This window comes from Mirounga angustirostris, unplaced genomic scaffold, assembly GCF_029215605.1.
Source record: "Mirounga angustirostris isolate CCGP_5_RB_7025 unplaced genomic scaffold, mMirAng1.0.hap1 SCAF_4, whole genome shotgun sequence".
In the NCBI taxonomy this organism is placed as follows: Eukaryota; Metazoa; Chordata; class Mammalia; order Carnivora; family Phocidae; genus Mirounga; species Mirounga angustirostris.
In genome coordinates this window covers 85,907,165-85,921,542 of record NW_026991712.1, presented here as the reverse complement: position 1 = coordinate 85,921,542, position 14,378 = coordinate 85,907,165, and the positions used below count along the sequence as shown (strand labels likewise).

Below are 14,378 nucleotides of genomic sequence, written 5' to 3'. Positions count from 1 at the left end.
GCCGGAAGGGTGTGTGTGCTGAGGGGAGGAGAGAGTTGAGTGTCACTTTGGAAAACTGGGGCCCCCACTTAAGGTCTGCTGCCTCTGTACAGACTCAAAATCAATAAAACAGCAGCTCATTAACCCTTATTTTGTATTTCATTTCCCGTCTTTTTCGCATCTAAATGCAGACTTTTGCTTCCTACCCAGGTGCCATCAACTGCAGTTCCTTTATTTCCCTCCTAGGGTCCTCCCCACCCACCTCTGCTCTGCTCCTCAGGTTGCAGGGGGGATGGTGGGGGATGGGGCTGTTGAACTGATAGAGGTTTCCAGCCCTCAGCTTTGAAGGTCCTGAACATGAATCATTAATTTGGAGATCTGGTGTCTGGGTTGGAGGGAGGGGTCATGTACCTGGAATGGGCTCTGGTTTCCCACTGGTTGTGTGTGTGTGTGTGTGTGTGTGTGTCGGATTAAGTAGTAAGATCTCTTCCTTGGGCCTCCCTCCACCCCCAGAACTTGCACATAAACACCTGACTTGTCTGCATCCCAGAGATATTTCAATTTCTCTCCCCAGTGTTCTCAGGGCACCCTCCACATGAAGTATGTTTCATGCTCTCTGGAGAACGATGTACAAAATGCTTTTAACTCCCCTCCCTCATTTCTTGGGCCTCCCCAGGCAAAAATCCCCTGAGGCCCAATTTCCTACTACTTTTGTCAGGTGTGTCAGGGGAGGCCGCAAGGAAACCTGAACTGCTTTTGCATTCCTCCCACCACACCACCCTCTTTAAGAAGACGAAAAAACGGAGCCCAAATTACTCCGGGTTAATACTCGGTATTACTGTTCCCTCAAATAATTTCCAGTACTTGTGAACAGAAAGAGCATAGGATCTGGGATTGTGGAAAGAATCTGGGTACTTTTTTCCCGTTACCCATTTTTTCCTCACCTTTTCCAGGCTCCTCCACTTTTTCAAAACTGTGTGTATTCCCCTTTAAGGGGCTGGGCATCTCTCCCGCCCTCTCCAGAGTCGACTGAAGTTTCCGAGGAGCCTCCTCTAGCTGGGTTGGACACACCTTTCAAAAGACCCCTAATCGTGCTCCGTGCACCTCAAACGCTCCTTTCCCTGGTGCTGTCCCCTGCCCCTCTCCCTGACCTCCCTCTTCTCAACTACAAGATTCAGCCTCTCCCTAAGGGGCTTGAGCATCCTCAAAGTTTCCCACCCTTCACTGCTCCGTCCCCGGATGGAGCCAGAGAAATGTGGTGGGGGGGTCGGGGCCAGAGTTTCAACATCGCCCCCCAGAAGGCGGAGCCAGACATGGGGGTAAGGAGAGGAGACTTGGGCTTGGGAGGGAAGGGCACCGTGGGCCCGAGGGTGTGAATAAGGAGGATATGAAGATAAAAGAGGGGCTAGGAAAGGAGCTCGAAGAGGAGGGTGTGCCCCATATCAACTCCGCTTGATGGAGCTTGGTCTGTCTTTTTCACAGTCTCAAGTTCATTGTCTCATTATCCATTAACCAGCCCCTCCCTTTACTGTCTGCCAACTGGGTCCTAAGCTCCCACAGCTGCTGATCTCAGTTTCCCCTGAGAGTCTGAGTGTAGGCCTCCAATGGTGGCTGCTGAGGTAATCCCAGACCCGGGGGTTGGAGAGGCCTGGGGATTAACCCTACACCCTTCACAGCTCTCTGGACCAAAGTCTGTCCAGAGGACTGGGATGCTGGAGTCCAGGAGTTGTCAGCTTGGCAGTCACCTGGCCTTGGGATGCCTTCCAGGTAATAACTTCCCTTCCAATACTTCCAATCTCCAAAGACTTCCAAAATTTCATCCTGCTCAAACTTTGCTTCAAACCTCACCAAAGATACCTCTGTATTCCTCTACTTGCTTAAAGTGCTTCTGTCTGAGGCTTGCTCTCTTCTCTGCCAGAGCTGGCTAGGAGCCTGGACCTTGATGGTCCCTGTTTTCCTGACTCTCTTACTTCCTTTTCTCATTTACTTATTCAAGAGGTGTTTGAGTGCCTACTCTGTGCTAGGCACTGTTCTAAGCTCTAGAGTAAAAGAATACAAATGATCTCCTGCTAAGCTTTTGTTCTAGTGGAGCTGGGGGAGGATCTTAATCTTCCCTCTTTACATCCTCCTGTCACCTACACCTACACTCTCAGAGGAGTAGGTGTATACCAGTGTGGGTGACACTGGGAATAGTCATAACCTGGCTTTCCACCTTCCCCTGTAGGGGAGCAGATCCTAGCATGGGCCCCAGGGGTGAGGAAGGGGCTGGAACCTGAATTGCCTGGAACTCTGATCTGCACCAACTTGAGGGTCACCTTCCAGCCCTGTGGATGGCAACGGAGTCAGGTGAGATGGTGAGGGCAATGGAAAGGACAGTTAGTGAGAAATGGATTGGGGAGACTAGAAGGATTTAGACAAGTGAGACAGGGAGAGTTATGCTTAAGGGGTTGTCGGGATTATCTCCAGGGAGGTTAGGGATTGCCAAGGTAGGACAATGAGCAAGATTTCAGATGTCTTTAGCATCAGTCGTGTGCTTCCTCTAGGAGACTCCCCTGAGCAGTGAATATGATTTTGTCCTGGTCAACATTGGGCGATTAGAGGCTGGTGAGTGGGGGGGGGGGTAATGTGTGTGAGGTGTTGGTGAAGGGGCTTACCGGGGGCTCACCCTTCCTCATCCTTCCTCTATTCTCAGAGGGCAGCAGGGATGGAGTGGGATGGGCTGGAAGACTTCCTTGTAGAGGGACCTTGATCCATGGCTGCACTGCTTTCTAACTCTTGCCTTCAGTGAGTGGCCTGTCCAGAGTCCAGCTCCTCCGTCCAGGGTCCCCACTTAAATTTACCCCTGAGGAGATTCTCATTCATGGCCGAGACTTCCGGCTGCTCAGAGTTGCTTTTGAGGCTGGAGGACTAGAGCCTCAGGCCTTTCAGGTAAGAGGCCTTCAACCCAAAGATGACTCCTCCCCTTAGAGCCTTAGGATCCTTTCCTTGGTATTCCTACTACTCCCCGATCTCCTAGGACCCCTCTCATCCTTCTGTCTGCTTCTCTCCTCAAGGAGAGGCTAAAAGGCTGGGATAAAGGATAGTATAATGAGAGTAAGGGGCCTGAATTCTAGCCTGGCACTGCCGATTATCAGGAGTGTGACAGCAGGCAAGTTTCTTCCTTTGAGAAACAGGGAGGGCTGGATGAGATTGTTCCAGAGATTCCTCGCAGAATTGACATTCTGTGATTCTGTGATTCTGTGGTTCTGGATATGTTCTCCTGACCCCAGTTCCCACCACCTGTGTAAGCTCCCTTCCTTAGGGACTGTCTTCTCTGTTCTCTGTTGGTGGCAAAGGCAGTTGAGCAACACATGGGTCCCATGTCCTCCTCTTCACTTTTTCAGTCTAAGCCAAAAGGCTGGGATGCCCTCTCCTCCACAGGTGACCATGGCCATTGTCCGAGCCAGAGCTCAGAGCAGTCAAGCCCAACAGTATGCAGGGATATCCCTGAGCAAGGCTGGTGAGTGAGGGTGCTTTAGGGTAGGGAAAGGGTAAAGAATCTGGAAGAGCAGAGGCTGGCTGAAGACAGTAGAGCTGAGACGCTCTCTCTGGTTCCTCTTCCTTCTTTTCTGTGCTTCATTCCTGCCCTAGGCCAGAGTTCAGGGTCCAGAAAACCACCTGTTCCCCTCTTGGAGACATCAGAAGACTGGGAGACTGAGCGGAAAAAGCAGGGGGCCGGGGGCTGGAGGGTCAGCCCTGTCAATGAGAGGTTCGACGTAGCCACCAGGTGATCCCTCAGTCCACCCCAACCCCCGCTGCCCTCCCAATCTTCCCACAGTTCTCAGATCCTCTAAAGCGAGGACGGCCCACAAACTCTAGTCTCTTACGGTATCCACAAAGCTATCCCCCTTACTGCCTAGATCTCTAAACCTGAGGTCCCTTGAAATAATCCCCTCCCAAGCGACTTCCTTGTAATGACAGGTCTGCATTGTAATGAGTTCACTGAGCCAAGCTGTGACTGTTAACTCTCAATTTCACAGCCTCCCCCGTTACTTCTGGGTCCCTAAGCGAACTTTGGACAGTGAGGTCAGGAGAGCATTTGGCCACTTCCATCAGGGCCGTGGACCGGTCAGTGTGGGGGCCAGGGGTGATGATTGGGGATTAGATGGTTATGGGAGGTCAGGGGGGGTCATTGCAGAGGGAGATCAGGGTGGGGGCAGGATAGGGTGGGGCTAGCAGGTTCCCCCACGGTGATCCTAACCTCCCACCATCCAAAGCGCCTGTCCTGGCATCACCCTGGGGGCAGTGATCTTCTCCGCTGTGGTGGCTTCTATACAGCCAGCGACCCTAACAAGGAGGATATCAGGTGAGGGGAGGTTTGATGAGTAGACTCAAGGGTTGGAGGTTCAGGACAGACTTGTTCCCTTACCTTGTGACTTCTTCCCCTCCAGAGCAGTGGAGTCGATGCTCCAGGCTGGGCATTCAGATGTTGTCCTGGTGGAAACTGTGGATGAGCTGCCTAATCTTACAGATGTCCAACTTGCCCACTTGAAGCTGAGGGCCCTCTGCCTGCCTGGTGAGATAACCTCTGACCCCTACTCCCACCCCTAGGTCTGCTGACCCTAACCTGGTTTACCCTTTTGCCTGTTACAGTATGACTAACCCTTCAGGCCAAAGATCCACAGTTTTCTGTTCAACTCCCATCTCCCACAGACTCACTGATTTCCTGTCTTCCTGTCCCCAGTGTATTCTTTTTTTTTTTTAAACAGCTTTATTGAGATATAATTTACATACCATAAAATCCACCCTTCACCCATCTTAAGTGTTCAGTGAATTTTATTACATTTACAAGGTTAACAACTGTCACTGCAATTATAATTGTAGTAACCTCATGACCATTTACGGTTACTGTTCATTTCTATCCCCAGTCCTGGGTAACCACTACCCAACTTATTCTTAACCCTCAGGCTGCAGACCCTGAATCACGAATCCTGAGTTCTCCTGATCTCTTTGTCCTTCTGACCCCTCTACTCTCTCTCAGATTCATCTGCAGCCGAGGAGAAATGGCTCTCAGCCCTGGAAGGAACACGATGGTTGGATTATGTCAGGTACTCCCTCATTTTCTAGCTATGATTTATATAATTCAACCCTCCCCAACCTTCTGTTAACTTGAATTCCTAAATAGCCTTCCATTAACTCTTCTCTTTGGTTTCCCAAGAAGACTCTTATTTGCTGATCCTTAGAAGGAGAATGGGCAGAACTTTGGAGTCTGCCTCTTTTCCATTCCATGACCCATTACTCCCTTCTTCCAGGCTTATCATTCTCCTCTCCTCTTCCTCATCTGCCCCCTCAGGTCTTGTCTTCGAAAGGCCAGTGACATCTCAGTCTTAGTGACATCCAGGGTTCGCTCTGTAGTACTCCAAGGTGAGTTTCTTGGGTTAACCTACTCCATTCCTTCCTTTTTCCTTTACCCACCCAACTGGGAGGAAGATCTATAAATCTTCCTTGTCCCCGTCTAGTACTAGGATCCTCCTCTCCTATAACTAGGAACTACCCATGGGCCCCACTCATCCTTCAGTGCTACCCCTGCCTCCCAGTAGTAGTAGTAGTACTACTAGCTGTAGTGTTACCAAAGCTTGTGGTCCCTAACAGCAGGGTTCTTCGCCTTCTGTTCCCATCCTTCCATCAATAGATGGTGACTGGGTTGGAGTGGGAAGAACAGTGTGGAAGCTGGGTTGAGATTTATGATTCTGCCTCCTACACGTGAAGCTGGGTATTTCTATCCAGGTGGAGTCTGTGAACTGAATCATTCAAGGTCTTTATTTTCTTTTCACTTCTATTTGCCCTCTCAATCCTACCTAACCAAAACTTTTCTCCTCTGTGTCCCTCTCTTCTTCTTGCCACGTTTCCTTTTCCCATTTTCTTCTGCCCTAGTTTCTTGGCCCCTCCTTCTTTGTCCCTTCTCCCTCTTTGTCACCCAGAGCGCGGTGATCGTGATTTCAATGGCCTCCTCTCTTCACTCGTCCAGCTGCTTTCAGCCCCTGAAGCCCGAACACTGCTTGGCTTCCAATCACTAGTGCAGCGAGAGTGGGTGGCAGCTGGACATCCCTTCCTGACCCGACTTGGGGTAACTGGAGCCAGTGAAGAGGTAAGATCATTTGGGGAGGGTATTGGGGGAAGATTACTAAAGATGTAAGGGGATGAGAAAACTATATAGTATAATCCACTGGAAGTAAAATTGGGTTAGAAGGATCCTGAGATTAGGTTAGGTTTGAAGGGAGACCTAGATGAATGAGGCACCACAACCCCCTACTACCCTCAATCCAGATTTCCATTCCCTGACCTTAGTGGCCCTGTTGGCTGTGTCCCTTGTCCCCCATCATTTTGTCATCCTCCCCCTTTAGGTGCCTTCTAACCTCTCACTTTGCCTCTTCTCAGGCTCCAGTGTTTCTCCTCTTCCTTGATTGTGTCTGGCAGCTCCTCCAGCAGTTTCCAGCTGAGTTTGAATTCTCAGAGTTTTTCCTTCTTGCTCTTCATGACAGTGCCAGGGTTCCTGACACTCTCACATTCTTGAGAGATACTCCGTGGGAACGTGGAAAGCAGAGTGGACAGGTCAGTGACTTCCATTTCTGAGCTGCCTTTTCTTCTCCTTGAGAAATACCCTCTGAAGTTTAGTGTTGATTTATGGAAAGTGAGGTCTGTGGGTGGGAAAGGGGGAGGTTGGTGCTCATTCGCATGACTGGATTTTCACCCTACATCTGATTCCCAGAGGAAGAGGTGAGCTTTTCACAATTTTTCTCCAGACTTGGGAAAAGGATTACTTTTTTGTTTGTTTAACCACCGTTTTTCTTGTTTCCTCTGTCCAGTTCAACTGCTATACACAAATCTATACCGCAGGGTACTCCCAACTCCCTGCTGGGAACTCTGTTAACCCACAGCTGTCTGTCTGGGACTGGGATTTACGCTACAGCAGTGAACAGATACTACAATTCCATAACCCTGGCTATGACCCGGAACACTGCCCAGATTCCTGGCTCCCTAGACAGCAGGTGAGGTGTCTTCCTAAGTTCCTTTGACTTTCTCACAGGCTCATTCTATTAGAGAGGGAGAAGTAGAAAGACACGGTGTCTTGAGTTCCCCAGGGAAAACTGCCCCACACTTCTGTAGCTGTCACTTAGAGTCTCTGACTGTCCCCAGGAAGGCAGAAATCCTAGAATAGCACAGAGGATTGTCCTCATCTTTATTAGTTTTTCTCTTACACACATTTTTTTTTTTTAAGACTTATTACTTATTTTAGAGAAAGAGAGCATGTGAATGTCGGTTTGGGGCGGGGGAGAGAGAATCTCACGCAGACCCCCATTGAGCGAGCGCAGAGCCCGATGTGGGTCTGGATCTCACAACCCTGAGATCATGACCTGAGCTGAAATCAAGAGTTGGATGCTTAACTGACTGAGCCACCTAGGCAACCCCTTTCTTATACACATTTTATAAGTTTCCCTAAAATTGAATCAGACCTGAGGCCTAGTTTGAAACCTAATGAGGAGTAGAGAAAGAGTTCTCAGGGGGAGTCCTATAGTTTGATCACTAATGCAGTGAGTAGGTGGCAGGTAGACATTCCTTCCTGACGCAGTTTTGTGAAAGTGGGGTCATCTGGTTTCTAGGTTGCCAGTTGATTTCTCTTTTCCCTTTAGCCAAACTTCATGGTTCCTGGACCCCCCAGTTCTGTGTGGCTCTTCTCCAGAGGGGCTCTGATGCCCCTGAATCAGCTCTGTCCTTGGCGGGACAGTCCCTCCCTGCTGGCAGTCTCTTCTCGTTGGCTCCCTCGACCTGCTATCTCCTCTGAAAGTCTGGCTGATCAGGAGTGGGGGCTCCCCTCACACTGGGGAGCTTGCCCTTTACCCCCAGGGTTGCTGCTGCCTGGGTATCTGGGACCCCAGATCAGGCTGTGGAGACGCTGCTACCTGAGGGGAAGGCCTGAGGTCCAGGTAAGGAGGGAAGACAGGGATAGGGATAGGGAGTGGGAGAAGGGGCTTGACTGCTAAGCCAAATGTTCTGGGAGAAACCAGATGTTTTTAGGTGCTGTAAAAGCAAGGGGCTGGGGGGACTGAGGAGTGAACTACCATTCCTGTTGGTATCAGAGTGGATAAGTTTGGGAGTGTGTGTGTATGTATGGGAAAGACTGCTTATGGTTCAGATCAAGTAGAACCTAGGGCATAGTTGGGAGGAGGAAAGAGAATTAAAGATGCCAGAGGTGATGGGAACTAGACTTCTCATGGGGATCACTTTGTAAGGTATACAAAGATCAACTTTTTTGTATAAAATTGTATAAAAGTATAATTTTATAAAATTTTATAAAAGTATAAAAAAACACTAGGATGTGCACCTGAAACTAACAGGATATTGTATGTCAATTATAATAGTAATAATAATTTAAAAAGATACCAGAAGTAATGGACAGCTCTCAGAAACAGGGAGCTAGAGCTGTAATAATACTCCTCTCTGCCTTTCTTCACCCCCTCCCCAGAAAGGCCTCTCAGCTCCCACAGTCTCTGGCCTCCAGGATGAGCTATCCCAACTTCAGGAGCTTTTAAGGAAATGGACACCAAGAATATCTCCTGAGGATCATTCCAAGAAAAGAGATCCAAATACCATTGTCTCCCAATCCCGTTGAAATCGCTGTCTTTTTTATGGGCACGGCATAGGGTGATCTGGGGTGAGGGAGGGTTCTTTTTAATCCTCCAATTTTTCTTACCTGTTCTTGCTGTCTCAGCTTTTGACACTCCAGCCCTCAACAAGCTCACTGACCTGGCTTTCCGTTGCAGATGGGTGGTGCTAACCTTCTCCTAGTTGCCCTGTCCAGTTCCGTTCTTCGAGATAGGTTTCTTAGGATTTCAGGAATTAAGAAACAAAAGCAATCCAGAATACGATTACCTTTGGTTTTTTTCAGGGCAATTCTATCCCTTTGGATATCCAGCTGTTAAATTGTGAGACGAGAGATGTTGTTCATCAGTTCTAACAAGATGGCCTACAGAACTCATTCTCACCTCCTCTGGCTGCTTCTGTAATTCCAGTTTGTTTCTTCCCTTTAGTTTTCTATGGGTATGCAGTGGGTATGGGAGGCACCCTGTCTCTGCCAATTGTATATTTTGTAGTATCATTTCTATTTAAGGAGTTCATTAAAAAACAGTATTTATACACGGTGCTGGCGTTATCTCTTGTGTCTGAATAAAAGATCCTAGGTTAAGAAATTGATGGGTATGAACCGGAAGAGGATGGGACCCACCATTTTACTGTTAAGGAAATATGGGGCTAGGTCAGGCCAAGTCCACACGCAACTTTTTAGAGAAGATGGGGCGAAGAGCATACCAAGACATTGTTGCTGGGCCTGGGGTGTTCTGGCGGTTGAAACTGAGGCCTCTGGACTCCAACGTCAACCACCCCTCGGCTTTGGTCACACTTCGTCTCTGGGCCTCAGGTTTCCATCACCCCCCATGCAATAGGACTAGGTGAGCTTGGACGTCACCCCAGCTCAGACGTTCCGCAAACCTCTCCCTTGAGGAAAAACGAAACGCCTCAAGCCCAGGGTGGGGCCGAGGCCGCAGCTGCCCACAGGCGGCGGGCCAAGGTGACGGCTCCCTCCGTGACCTAAGACAGGCGAATCCTTAGGATGGGGGGGGAGGCTTCCTCAGCACACCCTTATCCGGGGAACAAAATAAGGATCGTTGGCCAACAAAATATTTTTAAAAAGTCAAGTTTTGTTCTTTTAGCTCCCGAATTTACATTTTTGGGAGCACTGTGATCCTTTAACGCCTAGCACTGCCTTAAGAAGGTCTGGGAATTTCCATTCTGCCTTCCTCGCTTTGATCGCTCGCAACGGCAACTCCGCACAGGACCATAAGCCGGAGAAGCGGGTCCCACGAATCACGTCTTCTCCACAGTTTCTAAGATGGCCGCGGCCACTTCCGGCTCCTCCCCCGCCACGGGCCCGCCCACCACCCTCACGACAGCCTTCGCCCCGGAAGTGGAAGTAGTGACTGCGGTCAGAGGGCGGGATCGCTGCCTGGAGACGGCGGGAGCTCTTTCGCCATGGCGGCCGGGCCGATCTCCGAGCGGAACCAGGGTGATTGGAGGGGGAACCCGGAATGGGCCCAGGGGAGCTGGGAGGCCTCGACTAGGGCCAGCAGTGTTTTCGCCGGGTCTAGAGATCCGATTCCCCCGGAGGGCGGGAGACCGGCTGCCGTGCCTGCTGGGGGCGGGGTGGCCGGGTGCAGGCTGAGGCCTGTAGGTGTGATGCTCTGCCCAATCCCCTCTGCCTTGTCATTCAAAAAAACAAACGAGCAAACAAAAACCAGAAACAAAGCAGTTGACAGAGAATTTGCAGCAAAACCTTCGGTTAGACTTAAGGTTCTCTAGTTCTGGAAAGAGGTGTAAGGGCTTAACTTTCTTTTTTTTCCCATTTGCTCGTATACCCCATCCCCACTCCCATTTCCCCGCCTGTCACCTCCTTGTTTCCTGTCATTATCTCATCCCTGCCCCAATCTCCTGCTCCTATCCTCCAGATGCCACTGTCTACGTCGGGGGCCTGGACGAGAAGGTTAGCGAACCATTGCTGTGGGAGCTATTTCTCCAGGCAGGGCCAGTAGTCAACACCCACATGCCAAAGGATAGAGTCACAGGTCAGCACCAAGGTGAGTATATGACAAGAGGTGTGTTTACGTATTGGGGGGACAAACTGTGCCTGGAGGATTCCAGCAGTTTTCGTAGCTGTTTGGAATGAATCACTTGCAGGTTCTTCCTTTTAAGCGTAGCTCACAGTTTGCTTCTGGAACCATTCTCAGTTGAAGTGAGGTTGTTATTTCATGTTCTTTGTGTTTTGGAAGGTGAATGAGTTATACCCAGTTTTGAATCACTTAAGTTGTTAATCTCCACTCTTCTGCTTCCCAGGCTATGGCTTTGTGGAATTCTTGAGTGAGGAAGATGCTGACTATGCCATTAAGATCATGAACATGATCAAACTCTATGGGAAACCAATACGGGTGAACAAAGCATCAGCTCACAACAAGAATCTGGACGTGGGGGCCAACATTTTCATTGGCAATCTAGATCCGGAGATTGATGAGAAGCTGCTTTATGATACTTTCAGCGCCTTTGGGGTCATCTTACAAACCCCGAAGATTATGCGGGACCCTGACACAGGCAACTCCAAAGGTTATGCCTTTATTAATTTCGCTTCCTTTGATGCTTCGGATGCAGCTATTGAGGCCATGAATGGGCAGTATCTCTGTAACCGCCCTATCACTGTGTCCTATGCCTTCAAGAAGGACTCCAAGGGTGAGCGCCATGGCTCAGCAGCTGAACGACTTCTGGCAGCCCAGAACCCACTCTCCCAGGCAGACCGCCCTCATCAGCTGTTTGCAGATGCACCCCCTCCACCCTCAGCTCCCAATCCTGTGGTATCATCATTGGGGTCCGGGCTTCCTCCACCAGGTAAAGCTTTTATTCAAAATATTTTTGTCTTGGGTTTGGGGTGTGGTGGGGGTGGGGCAGGAGGAAGGATAAAGAACTGGATAAAGGGGGACGTGGAGTCAGTAGGTGATGAGAAAAGGAGTGAGGTACGACAGTTGTGGTGGGGAAGAAAGTCGTTGACTTGAGGAGGCTGAAGTTGTTCAGAGTTGTCTAGTATTGCTTCTGACTTTAGAGAGCTGGGAGGAAGGGAAGGGAGCTTATCTTGCCTGAAGAGGCCAGACTGAACAGGCTTCTCTAAAGACATTCTCTCCTTACTATCATTAACTCTTCTTCCATTTCCTCTGTAGGCATGCCTCCTCCTGGGTCCTTCCCACCCCCAGTGCCGCCTCCTGGAGCCCTTCCACCTGGGATACCCCCAGCCATGCCCCCACCACCTATGCCTCCTGGGGCTGGAGGACATGGCCCACCATCAGCAGGAACCCCAGGGGCTGGACATCCTGGACATGGACACTCACATCCTCACCCATTCCCACCGGGTGGGATGCCCCATCCAGGTGGGTGTTCTTTGCTGGGGAAGGGAGGGATGAGCCTGGTGGAGGAGCTCTATTGCCACTTATGGTGTTGCCCGTGTCCCTCAGCAATAATAATAATGGATAGTCCCAGAGCTCTACTTTTCTTCAGACGTTAGTTTATAAAAACAAACACAAAATACTGCTGTCTGTTTACTTTAACAACTACCACCCTGTCTCCATTTCTTGTGTAAGTTTATCCAAAGAGTATTACTGTGCTTGCTGTTTTTTCCCTTTAACTTTTACATCATTTCTGTCCTCTGACTTCTCTCCCAAAGCAGTAACCTAATTGTCAAATCTAGGGGGTGTTTCCATTCCTTATCTGGTTTGCCCTTTGGTGTACCTGAAACTGGGCATGTCATCCTTTTTGAAAATCTTGTCCCTTGGTTTTTCTGGATTCTTCATCTAGGTCTGATTCATTAATCTTAGCCACCTTAATAGGCGTCCTTTCCCCCTCTCCATGTAGTTAGGTTTTTGTATTTGGTTCTCTTTTCTGCATAGTTCCATGACTTGTACACTGATGCCTCCTAGATATGTGTGTCTGGTCCATGACCCTTAATCCTGCTGCCTGATGGACAGCTCCACTTTTCTAGCCTTTCCTTCAAACCAATTCTTCCTCTAGTATTTTTGTTTTCAGATGCTTAATTCAGAAATCTGGGAACTATTTTTAACAACTTGCTATCACCCCACTCTAGATACCAAGTCTTATTAATATTTCTGGCATTGGCCCCCACTGCCAGTGCCCTAGTTCAGGCCCCCTCAGACTCATTATTTCACACCTAGTTTATTGTAGTAATTTCCTAACATTTTGACTCCAGTTTCCCTGTTTTTGATCCACTTGCACAGAGTCATTTTTCTAAAACACAGATGTTCACACACCCTTGCTCGAAATTCTTCTGTTGCTCCCTTTCACCTACAGAGTCAAACTTGTCACCATAGCATTCTAGGCTTTTCAGGATCGTTGCCTGCCAGTTACTCCCATGACTACATGCTGCTCTTTATTTCTGAGTTACTGGTTTTCCCTGAACATACTATGCTATTTGATGCCCCTGTGATTTGCACATGCTAATGTTTCCTGCCTGGGGTGTTCTAGTCCACTCTCTTGTCCACTTGAAAAATTCTTACTCATTCTTTAGAATTAGATCTTTACTCAGTGTCTCTGCTACCTTCCCACATCCTGTCAGTGGAATAATCACTCCATCTGTTACATATTTCTGCAGCACTGTTATAGCGTTTAAATCATGGAAGGAGCAAGTGAAGTGGGTGAGCAGTTGATTGGGGGAGGTAGTTGATTTGTTTGTACCCTTGGAATGGGGTTGAGGATAAAGGCACTTTGTACCAGCCTTATTTTCCATACTTCTGATGTCACTTCTTTCTCAATTTTGTTCTCTTCTTTTCTCCATTTTCTTTGCTCTCTGTATTCCTTTTGTCTCCTTTCTCTTTGTGTTTGTTTTGTTCTCACAGGGATGTCTCAGATGCAGCTGGCCCACCATGGCCCTCATGGCTTAGGACACCCCCATGCTGGGCCCCCAGGCTCTGGGGGGCAGCCACCACCCCGACCGCCACCTGGAATGCCTCATCCTGGACCTCCTCCAATGGGCATGCCCCCTCGAGGGCCTCCATTTGGATCTCCCATGGGTAAGTAGGCTCTAGCCACCTTCCTCATCCTCGAGTATCATAGTCTTGCAGCTTCCTTTGTCACAGCCCTGTCCCCTGCCCTTTATTTCCATTTCTGCTCATGGTCTCCCTGTCGGTGTTCTCCATACATTCGCCCAACATCAGCACTTCCTATTTCTTGCCTTGACTGATTTCTTTTTCTTTGTGCAGGTCACCCAGGTCCTATGCCTCCACATGGGATGCGTGGACCTCCTCCACTGATGCCTCCTCATGGATACACTGGGCCTCCACGACCCCCACCCTATGGCTACCAGCGGGGGCCCCTCCCTCCACCCCGGCCCACCCCCCGGCCTCCAGTTCCCCCTCGTGGCCCACTTCGAGGCCCTCTTCCTCAGTAATTTCTTCTTCTCTTGCCTCCTGTTCTATCTTCCCAATATCTTTTCAATTCCTTGGACCAATCAGAGTTGCTGTAGCTCCCTATGGCTAAGGCACTAATCCCTCTCAGGCCTTTTTTTTTTTTCCCTTAAGTGTAATGTTTTTCACAGGAGGTTTTATTTTTTTTCTGTGTTGGTCCTAAGTGTTTTACAAATGCACAGAGAAAATAAAACTAAACTCCTTGTTTATTCTTCGTGTTGTTTTCCCTGGCAGAGTAACTTCTCTCTTTTCTCTAGGAAGAGAGAGGTCAGTATGTTGGGAGAGGAATGGTAAGGTAGGAGTGAGGATGCTTAATTGCATTTTTTTTTTTAAGATTTTTTCATTTATTTGACA

General features: G+C 49.1%; 2 protein-coding genes and 1 long non-coding RNA gene across 3 annotated transcripts; 2 read left to right on the top strand and 1 right to left on the bottom strand.

The window, feature by feature from the left end:
* Positions 1–1,163: 1,163 nt before the first annotated feature.
* Positions 1,164–9,158, top strand: MTMR11 (myotubularin related protein 11). The gene is given in 18 exon segments (XM_045896749.3): positions 1,164–1,298; positions 1,656–1,746; positions 2,204–2,325; positions 2,523–2,583; positions 2,765–2,907; positions 3,400–3,478; positions 3,610–3,745; positions 3,999–4,086; positions 4,236–4,324; positions 4,410–4,534; positions 5,000–5,066; positions 5,312–5,382; positions 5,940–6,106; positions 6,397–6,570; positions 6,825–7,007; positions 7,650–7,943; positions 8,483–8,617; positions 8,619–9,158. Coding segments are annotated over 18 exon segments (2,133 nt in total). The 5' UTR covers positions 1,164–1,232; the 3' UTR covers positions 8,661–9,158.
* Positions 3,482–8,838, bottom strand: LOC129046434 (uncharacterized). The gene is made up of 3 exons (XR_010410735.1): positions 8,711–8,838; positions 6,375–6,656; positions 3,482–4,452 (listed from the first exon to the last, which is right to left on the bottom strand). It is a non-coding gene; the product is annotated as an uncharacterized LOC129046434 (long non-coding RNA).
* Positions 9,159–9,919: 761 nt separating the features above from the next.
* SF3B4 (splicing factor 3b subunit 4) lies at positions 9,920–14,233 on the top strand. The gene is made up of 6 exons (XM_045896751.2): positions 9,920–10,078; positions 10,518–10,646; positions 10,903–11,445; positions 11,772–11,978; positions 13,458–13,631; positions 13,821–14,233. The coding sequence occupies exons 1-6, from the start codon at positions 10,045–10,047 to the stop codon at positions 14,006–14,008; spliced, it is 1,275 nt and encodes a 424-aa protein (XP_045752707.1). The 5' UTR covers positions 9,920–10,044; the 3' UTR covers positions 14,009–14,233.
* Positions 14,234–14,378: the final 145 nt, after the last annotated feature.

Excerpts from the sequence above, each read along its gene's own strand:
- SF3B4 (XM_045896751.2), top strand. The coding sequence starts at position 10,045 with ATGGCGGCCGGGCCGATCTCCGAGCGGAACCAGG. Across the intron at positions 10,079-10,517 it reads GATCTCCGAGCGGAACCAGG|ATGCCACTGTCTACGTCGGG; the intron begins GTGATTGGAGGG and ends CCTATCCTCCAG. Across the intron at positions 11,446-11,771 it reads GTCCGGGCTTCCTCCACCAG|GCATGCCTCCTCCTGGGTCC; the intron begins GTAAAGCTTTTA and ends TTTCCTCTGTAG.